Source organism: Etheostoma cragini, chromosome 12 (genome assembly GCF_013103735.1).
Source record: "Etheostoma cragini isolate CJK2018 chromosome 12, CSU_Ecrag_1.0, whole genome shotgun sequence".
In the NCBI taxonomy this organism is placed as follows: Eukaryota; Metazoa; Chordata; class Actinopteri; order Perciformes; family Percidae; genus Etheostoma; species Etheostoma cragini.
This window is the reverse complement of record NC_048418.1, coordinates 1,420,372-1,433,344: the sequence shown is the minus strand read 5'-3', so window position 1 is coordinate 1,433,344 and position 12,973 is coordinate 1,420,372. Positions and strand designations below refer to the sequence as shown.

Here is a 12,973-nt window from a genome sequence, read left to right as displayed (position 1 = left end):
GGGGGGGGGGGGGGGGGGGGGGGGGGGTGTGGAAACGACAGGTGGAAACAGACAGTCCGAGAAGATCATTGCAACAGACAAGGGACAGACGAGGGCGGACGGAGACAGGACGCAGCCGTCCCGTACCCTCCCTCCCTCCAGCACCACCTCCTCTTCATCCTCCTCTTCATCCTCCTCTTTCAGGAGGAGGGTGGCACTTTCAGTCCTGCCAGCATCGATCAAAAGCAGAGCAGCTTCAGGAGGCAGAACCTCATCTCATTGGTTGAGTTAAACCTGTGTGGGAGGAGCCAGAGAAAGCTTTGTTTTTTCTCAGAGCACATTTAGGCTACTAGGCAACGTTCAGCCCCGACAACACGGGGGTCGCGTTTAACACCCGGTCTGCCTGTCTTATTTTCCGCAGGTTTACAGACTAGTCTCTGCTGATTGGGTATCACTTGTAAAAACTCATCTCAACAGGATTTCTGAGGACTCTGGTTAACTGGTCCTCAGGTCTCTGCAGGGTGAATCGTGATTGGTTTAACCCGTGTTGTCCTCCCGGGTCAAAAACATATAAAGTTTTTTTTTTTTTTTTTACACTTTCTCACACATTTTGTCACGTTCATGTCTTTTCAAAGTTATTTTTTTAAACATTTTTGTAGCATTTTGTCGAGATTTTCGGCTCTTATTTTCCACTTCCAGCAGTATGCGCTAAAAACAACTTATTTCCACTAGTTTTACACCAATTTTGGGAATTTATGGTCAATACACCTTAAGTAGCTTATATTAAATTATATCTAACTTTGAGTTAAAACAGGAGAAAGTACGAGTAATTTTGACTTTTGATTTTTAAGATCAAAGGAATGTATGGTTGGAGGATAATCACGGACTGTCAAAGTGACGTCAGGATAATTCTATAAAATTAATTAAAACACCAAAAATTCAATATAATTACTTGTGAAGAGGGTTTCAAGGAACCGTCAGTGTTACTTTTTGGCAATTTGGTAAAAAAAAAAAAAAAAGACTTAATAAATGGGTCAAATTTGACCCGAAGAACACAGGAGGGTTAAAGAAATGGCAATAAACCATAATAATTCATAATGAATGGGGGTAATGTGTGAAGTAGCTGACACGGGAAATGAAGCTGTCTTTAAGTGCGCTCGGAAACGTTAAAACCTAAAAAAAAAATCTAATGGAAAATGGAAATTGTGAAATATACTGTAATGTCTACGGTTGGGTACCGAAACCCGGTTCCATTATGGTTCCTCGTTTTGGTTCCATTAATGTGTCGACGGAAATATTTACACCCTTTGTGAAAATATGAAAATATCGGACTTTCTCTGTAGTCTACCGTGAATTTTGGGTACTTTTAAAATAACATATTTTCCCTCTGGGCTCTGGTTACCATAGCAACTCAACATTTATTTAGTTGTTACTTGTTAATAGTGCAACTGTTATTTATTGTTAAATTATTGTAGTTGTGGGTTAGGTGATTTAGGTTTAGCCTGGTCCTACCAGACTCTGGTCCATTAGCCTGGTCCTACCAGACTCTGATCCATTAGCCTGGTCCTACCAGACTCTGGTCCATTAGCCCGGTCCTACCAGACTCTGGTCCATTAGCCTGGTACTACCAGACTCTGGTCCATTAGCCCGGTCCTACCAGACTCTGGTCCATTTTATTAGTCTAGAGAGTCTCTGCCAGTCTGAATCTGCCCTAACCAATCACTAACGTTTGGTCGTGACGTCGGCTTAGCATCGCTAGCGTTAGCCTTAGCTAACCCCTTCACCACTAACGGAGCGAGCTGTAAAATCAAACTTTTCCCGATCCCCATGGGGAGGAGGGTCACAACATCATGGACCCCAACAGAACTCAGCAAAGAGAGTTCCTGCTCGGGGTTTAACTTCTGGATATTTGGCAGCGTTGCCACAACGGGCCGCCAATTATTTCGCCGGAGAAAACCCGCGAATAGACCGCAAACCCAGACGGAGTACTGAAGGAAAATGCAAATTGAGCGGAAGAATGTAGGAGGCCGGAGCCAGGCTAAGACCACGATGACCCTCTTAAGAACCCTACCTACAAAGCTCTGATTGGTCCGCTACTGCTCAGACCGAGGAAACAGCCGTCACTAAACACAACACCAGACCATTTTAAAGTGCTGTAAAATAAAAATCTGAATGTGCGACCATTCAGAGGTCTGCAACCCGGCGACGCTGTACTAAAGTTGCTGTGAACCCTGAAGAGACTTCCTGTTCTCCTTTTTTGTTTTACTTTGTTGTAAATAAATCTGAAATAAGAGCGACTATTTAGAGGTCTGGAAAAAAAAACTTCCTGCTCTCCTGTCGTTAGTTACACACCCGGGGTGCCTGGGTAGCTCACCTGGTAGAGCACGCGCCCTATGCACTTGGGGTCCTCGCTGCAGCGGGTCCGGTTCTGATCTGTGGCCCTTTTGCCGCATGTCGTTCCCCCGCCCATCACCTTAAATGTATACCTGACCTATCAAAATAAAAGCCTAAAATGCCAGAAAAAAGATCTCAAAAGAAAGCCTCATCCTCTGAAGCTTTAACTTAACCTCTGGAATGTGTTCTGCCTGCAGAGCAGCTCTGCCTCTGGGAAACCTGCGTGGAACTACAACTCCCAGGGTGCACTTTCAGGACAGCTCAGTCTTATCAGCTGCTTCGGGATGATGCCCCGCTCCCACCTCGGAGCTACCGGGCGCTAACAACGTCCTCCGGTTGTAGTGGTGGTGGCCCTTCAGGATGCCCGAGTTGTTGTTGTCGTTTAGGATCTGCTTCTGCTTCTGGCGGTTCAGGGACTGCACCAGGCCGAGCACCACGGCCGCCAGCGAGTACTGGCCCGTGATCTTGCGCGGCTGCATGATGAGCGGGTTGGGCTGCACGCGGCCCAGCAGGTAGTGCGTGCGGATCTTGCCCTCCTGCTCGCTGATGCCCTTGACGTAGATCTCGCCGCGGTACTCGAAGGCGAACCCGCGCTCCTTCAGGATCAGGTAGGTGTCCTCGGGCACCTGGATCTTGCCGCTGATCCCCGTGCTGTCCATGCGGCTCGCCAGGTTCACCGTCTTCCCCCAGATGTCGTACTGGGGCTTCTTGGCGCCGATCACACCCGCCACCACCGAGCCGTGGGCCATCCCTGCCAAACACACACACACACACACACACACAGGCGATCAGCTGTTGCTTCTTTCTAGACACATTATCTGAAATCCAGCTGGATTTTAAGGTTTCTAAATGTTAGGTTCAAAGACTTGAGTGGTAAAATAACGCAGGGACACGGAATTGCCTTTTGTGACTTTGCAAAGAGAAAAAAGTGCCGAAAGAGTACTCAGCAGTCCGTTTTATTAAGTGGGTGTGCACAGAAAATTGATTTACATAATGGGTGTAGTATATATTTGTTACGTTACGTTACCTTTCGTCTCCTTGGACTCTTCTTCACACTAATCAAGACAATCTAGCGCTGCCTACTTAACAAACTTCTTGCGTGATTTTCAGATCTTTTGACACTACAAATTCACACTTTTTCTAATAGAGCAACAGGCTGTTTGTTCTGATCCAAGTTTGCTGCTCTTTTTGTGAAAAAAAAAACTGAAATAAAATTAGCTGTTTTTACTAAGATGTGATTTGAATCCCTTTTTTACCCCTTTATTGCATGATGTGCAAGCACTGAAAAAAGTAATCCATTCATGAGAGCAGCAGCCCGCAGCGCTCTGGAAAAGAAGCTAGTGGCAAAACAGTCACTGAACAGGTAGACTGACAGAAGAATTTAGAAGGTCACCCTTCATCATGGGATTAAAAAAATTTGAAAGTATTAAAATGGGGTCGAAGACGTGATGTAATAAGGTGGAAGAGGAAGCATGATCAGAAAGAAGTATGAATAAAAACAAAACAAGGAATGTCCTCGATGAGTGACACGGAGCCCTTACCGATCCTCAGCTCAAAGTTGTTGAACGAGTGCTTGTTGATCTCCTGGATGCTCTCGTTGAGGGCGATGGCGAAGTCCGCCAGCGCACACAGGTGACCCCACTTATCTTCACACTGCTGCGGGTCAGAGAAGAGTCACAGTCAGCCGAGGGGAAATGTCCCCCCCCCCCAAAATTAAGAAAAGGTAGATTATTTTCCCCCCATTAACCCTTGTGTTGTCCTTTCCGTTACCCGTGTCCTTCCAGGTCAAAATTGAAAATGAATATTTTTTTTGTGCTTTTCCAATATCTTCGTAGTTTTTATGATTTATTTCTCACTTTTTTAAAAGTCTGTACTGGTTTAATGACAGGTTTTACACTTATTGGTGGAATTCATGGTCCTTCATATCAAGTTATACATACGTTTTTAGTTAAAAAGGTAGAAATTATGAATTATTTTGACTAATAGTTAAGATCAGAGGATGTTGAGTGGATCTCAGATGGGTAGATGTTGAAGTTTAGTCCGGATACTGTTTGGAAACCATGAAAAAAAACACCCAAAGAATTCAATGAAAGTAATCATTAATTTTACCTGAAGAACATATGGAATCATCCATGTTAATTTTGGGCAATTTGGTCCAAATAAATCCATATTTGTGATATAAAACACTTTGAAACGGGTCAATTTGAACCGAAGGACAACACAAGGGTTAAAAAATATGAAAGATAACCCACTCTCCAAAAGAGATAACAGTTCATAACATGTACAGAAAACAAGAACTGTGTTTACTAAAAATATGCTAATATTAGGGGGGGGGGGGGGGGGTTTAAAGAACAAGACAGGATTGTGAAAAATAAAGATTTTGACTGTCTGGATGTGTTTTATATAGATTAGGCCTGTAACAGTCAACATGCTTTATTCAATCAAATCGCAATTTATTTTAAATAATTGCCATTTCTTTGCTTATTCGCTACATGTTTTATGATAGTTTATGACAGGGGTCTTCAACGTTTTCCAGGCCAAGGACCCCCAAACTGATGGCGAGATGGAGCGCGGACCCCCTAATTATATATATTGTATAAAATGGTGTTATATCAAACTGGTCCTATAGTGCCATGTGTGCATTGATGACTGAAAGACATCTTCTGCCTCCATTTATCTGTTTAGTACAGTGTGTTGAATTCATGTTAATGTGTATTTAAAGACATTTCAATTGGTGGAAAAAATTGCAGGGGGGGGGGAATATAAAAAAAAGTCTAATCAACCAAAACTTTAGCGACCCCCATGCAGTACCTCCGCGGACCCCCTAGGGGTCGCGGACCCCCTGTTGAAGACCTCTGGTTTATGATAATAAAGAGGGGGGGTTTACTACAAAGGTGGTGTACTGGTGTTATTACAAGATCTGGGTCCCATGATAGTGAGATAACCAACAGATGACTACTGGGGCTCAATCAGCTCTTTAATTTCTTTGAAAAAGTAACACATAAATAAAAAATTTTTTTTAATTTGACTGAAAGAGATAATGATATTGTTAATCAGTTATGTTTGAGAAATGTCATCGTCTTGTTCTCTTAGTTATTGTTTAAAGATAATTTCTTATCATTTTTAGGCCTTTATTTTGACAGGACAGCTGAAGACGTGAAAGGGGAATGACATGCACCAAAGGGCCACAGGTCTAAGTCAAACCTGGGCCCCTGCAAACCAGTTCTATATTTGCAAATTAGCAATTAGTGTTTGTGTCTTGTGAGGCTAATTTGAGGAGGAAGTTCCCTGCTTGATGCAGCCTCTCTCCTGGGACTGCCTGCAGGTCAGAAACCAGCAGACTGACTAGACATGCGTTGGAAGGAACCCTGGAGGATCTCACCTGCTTTTCAGGCGACAGACCGGAGACGGCCATGTAGGTGCTGCCAATGGTCTTGATCTTCTCGATGTCCTGGAAACGCTCCTCGCCTAGCAACTGGGACAAGGGATACAGTGAAAGAAATATTTACTTCTCTGATCTTAAGGAAATGAATCCAACACTTTGATGATTTATTCTCCTTCATATCCATCTTTCTGCTAGTCAATATCTAAATACCAGTTCAGACCGAAGATTCGCGACGACACAAAACCTCTTTAGAACGTTGCGGGATAGTCGGAACCGGCCCGTCTCAGCTTGAGTCAAACCAGCTGATGGTGTTGCTGCGACTCAGCTGGTGGAGTCTCCAGAGGCTGGTTTAGGACGTAAGAGACGTCTCCTGTTTCTACAGCCAATAGAGACTCAGAATGTGGAGTCTCCAGAGGCTGGTTTTAGGACGTAAGAGACGTCTCCTGTTTCTACAGCCAATAGAGACTCAGATTGTGGAGTTTCCAGAGGCTGGTTTTAGGACAGAAGAGACGTCTCCCGTTTCTGCAGCCAATAGAGACTCAGATGGTGGAGTTTCCAGAGGCTGGTTTTAGGACAGAAGAGACGTCTCCTGTTTCTGCAGTCAATAGAGAAGTCAGATGGTGGAGTCTCCAGAGGCTGGTTTTAGGACGTAAGAGACGTCTCTTGTTTCTGCGGCCAATAGAGAAGTCAGCTGGTGGGGTCTCCAGAGGCTGGTTTTAGGACAGAAGAGACGTCTCCTGTTTCTACAGCCAATAGAGACTCAGATGGTAGAGTCTTCAGAGGCTGGTTTTAGGACGTAAGAGAAGTTTAGTTTAGGACGTATAGAGAAGTCAGCTGGTCTTTATATCACCATCACTGACGTTATCCACATTCATATTTAGACGCAACAAATGATATAGAAAAAAAGGCTGGAAGTTGGAAAGAAGTTTAAAGTGGCGTTGCTATGGAGATGATACACCGTCTCGTCTCACTGGTGTGAAGTAGTTGTTTCAACTCGTCTCGTTGCAAATCTTTGGTCTGAACTGAACTGTAACTTGTATGATTATTATAAACTAGGAAAGCCATGAAGTCGCTGGTGATGAGGAAACTGCCCGACTAAAAATCCTTGTGCTACTTTTAACAATTCTGTTGTTTATTTTGTCAACGCACAGGAAATGGCAATGGGAATCTCTTTATAGGACCGAAAAATTTCCACTTCTAACTTGAAAAGGGAAATGAAATGGACTTCCTGCAAGCTCAGTTTCCCTGACGAACCAGCAAATGCCAGGTATGATATTGGCCTCTGTCAGTTTCCCTCCTCTAGCCTTTGTGAAGGCAGCATGAGTCTGGACTCTGGACTGAAGCTGCATCAGGAGAAACGTCAGCATGAGACAGCAAAATCCTGGAGACCTGAGACACTCACACACTGAGGCTACATTTAGAGTTCTAACCTTTGGTTTAAAAATAAACATCTTCTGCTACATTTCCCCCTCTCATTCCCCCTGCTCTGGGGTTACCCCCTCTCATTCCCCCTGCTCTGGCGATCTATGGGGCCACGTTACAGCGCATTACTAACTTTAAATTACTTTTAGGTATATAATATATGGTCTTTTGGTGAAGTAGAGGATCACTTAATACATTTTGTCCCCACCGGGCATCCAAAAAATTCCCCTCATTATCCCTGCTCTGGTGTTACCCCCTCTCATTCCCCCTGCTCTGGAGTTTCCCCCTCTCATTCCCCCTTGCTGAGGTGTTACCTTCTCTCATTCACCCTGCTCTGGTGTTTCTCCCTGTCATTCTCCTAGTCATTCCCTTCCCCCTGCTCTGGTGTTTCCCCCTCTCATTCCCCCTGCTCTGGTGTTTCCCCCTATCATTCCCCCTGCTCTGGCGTTTCCCCTTATTCAGGTGCTTCACACAAACAACCATGCCGTATTTCAATACAACTGCAAGGTACTTTTAATTGAGTATTTTCATCCTCTTACTTGCCTATTTCAAGTTTTACTCATATTTGTATAGTTGCAGTTACTTTGCATATTCACTTTAATCATACAAAATATTACGAATAATCTATGATGTAATAAAAAGGATAAAGAGGAAACTTTATTGATCCGGTATTGAAATCTCAAGCTAGCTGCCAAGTCAAACTCCCGCTCTTATTTTGGTGAAAGTAATGCAAAAGTAGCGTTACGCGTCACAATTCAGAGACAGCAATATTGTAATAAAACAAATTACTCTCAAATGACAGTCACTAGTAATCTATAATGTGTTACATTTTGGGAGTAACTTGCCCAACACTGGTGCTGAGGCAGGTTTGAAAGTTGGTCTGAAGTGTTAGAGGGTGCAACTTCAGGGTCGGCGGTCTCACCTCGTCAAAGTCGGCGATTATCTCGTTGAGGAGCCTGAGGCACTCGACTCCCTGGTTGTTCATCTCAGTCTGGGAGTAGAAGTCGGCGAAGCCCGGGATGGACGCGAACATCACGCCCACCGAGTCGTAGGACTGGGAGTACAGCTCCTGTGGGGGCACACGGCACTGGTTCAACCACTACGGTCACGTTTGTCTGATTGAAAATGGCCAAAAAATACCAGTGTTCCTCTAAAAATGAGATGGATTCCGAGGTGCAGAATCCTTTACACCATCAGTTTTTGATTTTATGTAGTTATGTAATTTGTTGAATGGCAACTTGAACTAACTATTATTGTCCATTGTCGATTAATCGATTGGTCGATTGTTCTATAAAGTAAAAAGAAATGTAGATCAGTGTTTCCCGAAGCCCAACATGACTTCCTCAAATGTCCACAACTCAAAAGATCTTGAGTTTAGCTTCACAAAGAGAAGAAACTAGAACAATATTCACATTTAACACGCTGAGGTCTAAGGGCATTTTTACACTTATTTTTGAATTCTCCTTTTAACGGTATTTGCGTATTACCTGATCACCGTGTGTTTCATATCAAAATGTTCGAAACAATCTCACCTTTGCAGAGTGACGCCCAAAATTGTTCCAGAGCCATGTGTCAAAAGATAATTTGGCCCTAAAGCCGAAATATTTCTTAAATCTCTTCTGAAAACATACCTACGCTCAATTGTTTTGGTGCTTGAAATGAGTTTACAAAAGTCTTGGGTTCACAATATTTACGTAATATATTAAAGAAAGTTGGACTCGGGTTAACATGCTGACACCAGAGAAGTTTAACTTCTTAAAAAATGACTCAAACCGATTAATCAACTGTCAAAATAGTTGGCGAACTGATTAATCAACCTTCATTAATCTATGCGGCTGTATGAAAGATGTAACAACACTAGTGTAGTCCTATACATTTAATACCAATAATAGGATACTTTCTAACCATTAAAATGTATCTTTAAATTGATAAAGCGTAATAGTGTATGAAGGTATATCTATATTATGTATTAAAGATGACATGTATATTACAGTACAATATAAAATATGTACATTTTTCTTTTTTTAAACTATTTCAGGGGTAACTTCGGGTCACTGTGCACAACACAGTGAACGTGTGCATGAATTCAGCAAATGCAAAAGAAAATACTCAAACTCAATCTCAATGTGACAAAATTATTTAAAAAATCCTAATCCTGCATCTGCACAGAAACACTGAGGTATCAAGGTTCTGTGATGCAGCAGCTGCAGTACCCTGGTCCCACCGCTGGGGGGCAGCGTTGGTACAGGAGAGAGCAGAGCAGCAGGCCTGCTGACAGGAAACAGCCTCACGTCGCTACGGGGATATTTTAATAATAGGCTGGTAAACATTAAGTCCGGCCATTGTTCAACATTTCATACACATCATTTAAAGAGTCAGAAGTCAGACCTCTCTTACTCTGCTTGACTATTTCGGTTCAATTAAACTTAGCCTCTGACTTCATTGTGACACTTTCGCCGGCGTAACGAGCACAGCCAAATGTCACCAAACTGTTCTCTTAATCCAACACTTTGATCTGTGTTATTTTAGTATTTAAGTGATGTGAGACCACCACAAGCAGCGACTTCCTGGGTTGAGATCTGGTGACTCTTAAAGCTTTAGCATCCTAAAAACCATTTAAAGACTAAAAATATGATTGATTCAACGTAGTTCTATGGAGCTCAACAGTGACAACAGTAAACATTAAAAAAAAAATCCCAGACTTCAGTGGTAGCACCTTGCTGTAGCCGTTTGCGGTTGGTTCGCTGAACATTTCCATTTTCCAGCGACCTCCCTGTCTGACGTGGTCTTACTCAGATTTTAGTCAGAATCTGAGTCTGATTCTGTTCCACTAGGCTGGGATTATGCAGAGTGTTTCCACCAAACCAGGAAAAAAAAGCCTCTGCACTCAATTGGATAGACCTAGTTCCTGAGTGTCCTCTGTCTTCAGTCTCCAGGTGAGCTGTCCAACATCTGCACGGCTATCTACGTCACTAGAGACGAGGTGGCTAACCGTAGCATGCTAGCTCGTTCTCAATGGAAAACACTGCTCCAACAGCCACTAGTTGACCATAATCTCCAAAAGAACTACTTCCTGTACCTTTTCTACTTCCTGTCCCTGGTCTAGAAGAAGTCTCCCAGCTGGTCCTGCCTTGGATTGACCAAAGCTGGAGAAAGAGTTATCTAGCTGATGGGATCTTACCGAGCTACTGAGCATGTGCAGCTCCCAACAAAGATAGGATAGAAGGGAGATGTCTCACTCTGGAGATAAAACTAGAGAGATGTCTCACTCTGGAGCTAAAACTAGTGAGATGTCTCACTCTGGAGCTAAAACAGAGACCTGAACAGGATCTGCAAAGAAAATAGGGTGTTTTCTTGAAAATGAAACCATGTAAACCTATTCTGGTACAACCTCATAATACAACTACAAACCTGAAAATGAGAAGAATTTGGGCACTTTAAAGTTTTTCTTTCTCTTTCAACACAGACCTTCACACAACCGGAGACAAACAGGAGTTTTTAACAAATCACAGGATGTGTGCTACCCTAAAAATAGCCTAAAAATGTTGATAAAATGACTCTAAAATGCTTTCTGTCAACAGCTTTTCAGCGGACCCAGATCTTCCGTGTCTAAATCACGGACCAATAATCAGCCCGATTAATAATGTAACAAGTAATCAGGACCCAACCTTTCCTAACGGATGCATTTTTAATCGTGTTCTTTATGAGTAGGACCAGACATGGCAGCAGAATGATATCAGCTCTCCTCTCGTGACATTCATAATTCATCGGCCGCTTGCCTTTTGTTCGCGAGGCGACGGACGATCGGAGGAGTCGATAACGAGGGAGGCGATAACGAGGGAGCCGAGACGAGGACGGACGGGGGACAATACGGCGATTTGACTCAGGCGTGAGATAACTGTCCTCTCTGCCGACCCGCACAATCACGTCGTTATCCTTATGTTGGTAGGAAGAAAGCAGCGGAACGAACGGAGAAGAAAGGAAGTGAAATCAAGCCCCCCCACATTATATGAAAAAAGCTGAGATATTGCTTTAATCTGAGAGGGAACTTCTCTCAAACCCCGGAGATGGATAATTAAGGAGATTTATCCCAGAGTCTTCCCATCTTTCATCTTAATTGCTGGCAGCTCATTACAGAGAAACACAGAAGTTATCAACCTTAACTTTTAAGGTGCAATTAATAATTATAAATCTCACTCAAAACAATGTTTTTATTAAATGTTGGTCAGTTGATCTGGTCCAGACTGAAGGCCCTGAACACCTACTGTACGGATTGACGGTGAATCCAGTACTCAGCAAGGCCCGGTCTACATTAGACTGCACACACCACCCACTTCCCTCTGAGTGACCCTATGTGTTTTATCGGTGTTTGATGCTTATGATTTTTAACTGTTTGTACCTGTGTTTTATCTGTTTAACTGATTTTATGTAAAGCCCTTTGAACTGCCCTGTTGCTGAAATGTGCTCTCCAGATGAAGCTGCTTTGCCTTGCCTTGAGTTTAAGTAAAAACTCCTTTGTTCCCTGTGCTATGACTCGGCTTAAAACTTGCAGCAGATTAACCAAAAACCCATCTGATTCCTCTCCTATTGGGTGTGCTCCCTTTTAGACATTTTTAGCAGTGCAGAACAACTCCATTCAATGGAAATAAAAGGCAGAGAAGGAAAAGGGCAGCGGAGGGAAGGGAAAGAAAAGAAAAGAAACTTTGTAAAGTTGGACTCTGCTGAGTCACTCCTTCCTGAGACGGCAAGATAAATCAATGAGTTCTCAGCTGCAAAGTGACTCTTATTCAAATCAATTCAAATTCGTACGACCAAAACCTTCTCTCTCTCTCCATCTCTCTCTCTCTGTCCCTCTATCTCTATCTCTTTATCGCTATCTCTCTCTCTCTCTGTACAGTTGTTTGAAAATCAATTATGGAGCTTTTTCTTTTCTTCATGTCAGTGGTTGAGAAAAGAGATCCTGCACATTTCCCATTTTACTAGTTTCGACTGAACCCTAAAATGTATTTGGTAAGTACGATTGTATCGATACTGATGCAAATAATAGACAAAAAGTACAAAAAACTGAGACCAAACTTGTGATAAAGTCTACTTTGACTTCTCACCTTCCAGGTTGAGATGATTTGATTCAACACTTCAAACACATTTGAGAAAGATAATCCATCACAGAGACTAGTCCGCTGTATTCACAGATTTTATTTTACTTTCTTGAAATACAGTGACAGGAACTGTCGGAATGGTGTGTTCAGGTGTTAGTGGAGATTTGAGATTCAGCTCCTAAAGAGCATCCCCATCATAGTGTCGCGTCCTCAAAACGAGGGACGGATAACAAGTTAAAAACCAATCACATCGTGGTTGTCTTTCCTGCATCTACGAAGCTAGTTAACAACACAGAGTCTCAGAATCCCACAAGCACCTAACCCTTGTGTTGTCATTTTCCAAAAATCAACACTTTTGTTGACGCTTTTTATCCATGTTTTAAACTTTATATGTTTTTGTCCCATTTTTCAACACTTTTGGCGCTTTTTTTTCAATGTTTGTCCCTTTTTTGATGTTTTCAACACTACGTAACACTAACTTATTAACTTTGTTTTACAGTTATTTTTGGAATTTATGGTCAATAAACCTCATTTATAGGAAATAATACCTAATGTTTGAGTTAGAAAAGCAGAAATTAGGAATTATTGAGACTAAAATTAAAGGAATGGATTTTGTTGATAATCACAGACTGGAATATGTCAACTTTTACTCAATACTATTTCAATACACTTCCATTTGTTTTACAATGCTATA

General features: G+C 42.5%; 1 protein-coding gene across 1 annotated transcript in view; it reads right to left on the bottom strand.

Moving 5' to 3' along the window:
- Positions 1–1,913: 1,913 nt before the first annotated feature.
- The window catches only part of adcy8 (adenylate cyclase 8 (brain)), a 66,867-nt gene continuing 55,807 nt past the window's right edge, over positions 1,914–12,973 (bottom strand). Inside the window, exons 16-19 of the mRNA XM_034887382.1 lie at positions 8,103–8,249; positions 5,756–5,848; positions 3,915–4,029; positions 1,914–3,124 (exon numbers count right to left, since the gene is read on the bottom strand). Coding sequence (XP_034743273.1) covers positions 2,625–3,124; positions 3,915–4,029; positions 5,756–5,848; positions 8,103–8,249 — 855 coding nt within the window. The 3' untranslated portion in view covers positions 1,914–2,624. The remainder of the gene's footprint in view (positions 3,125–3,914; positions 4,030–5,755; positions 5,849–8,102; positions 8,250–12,973) is intronic.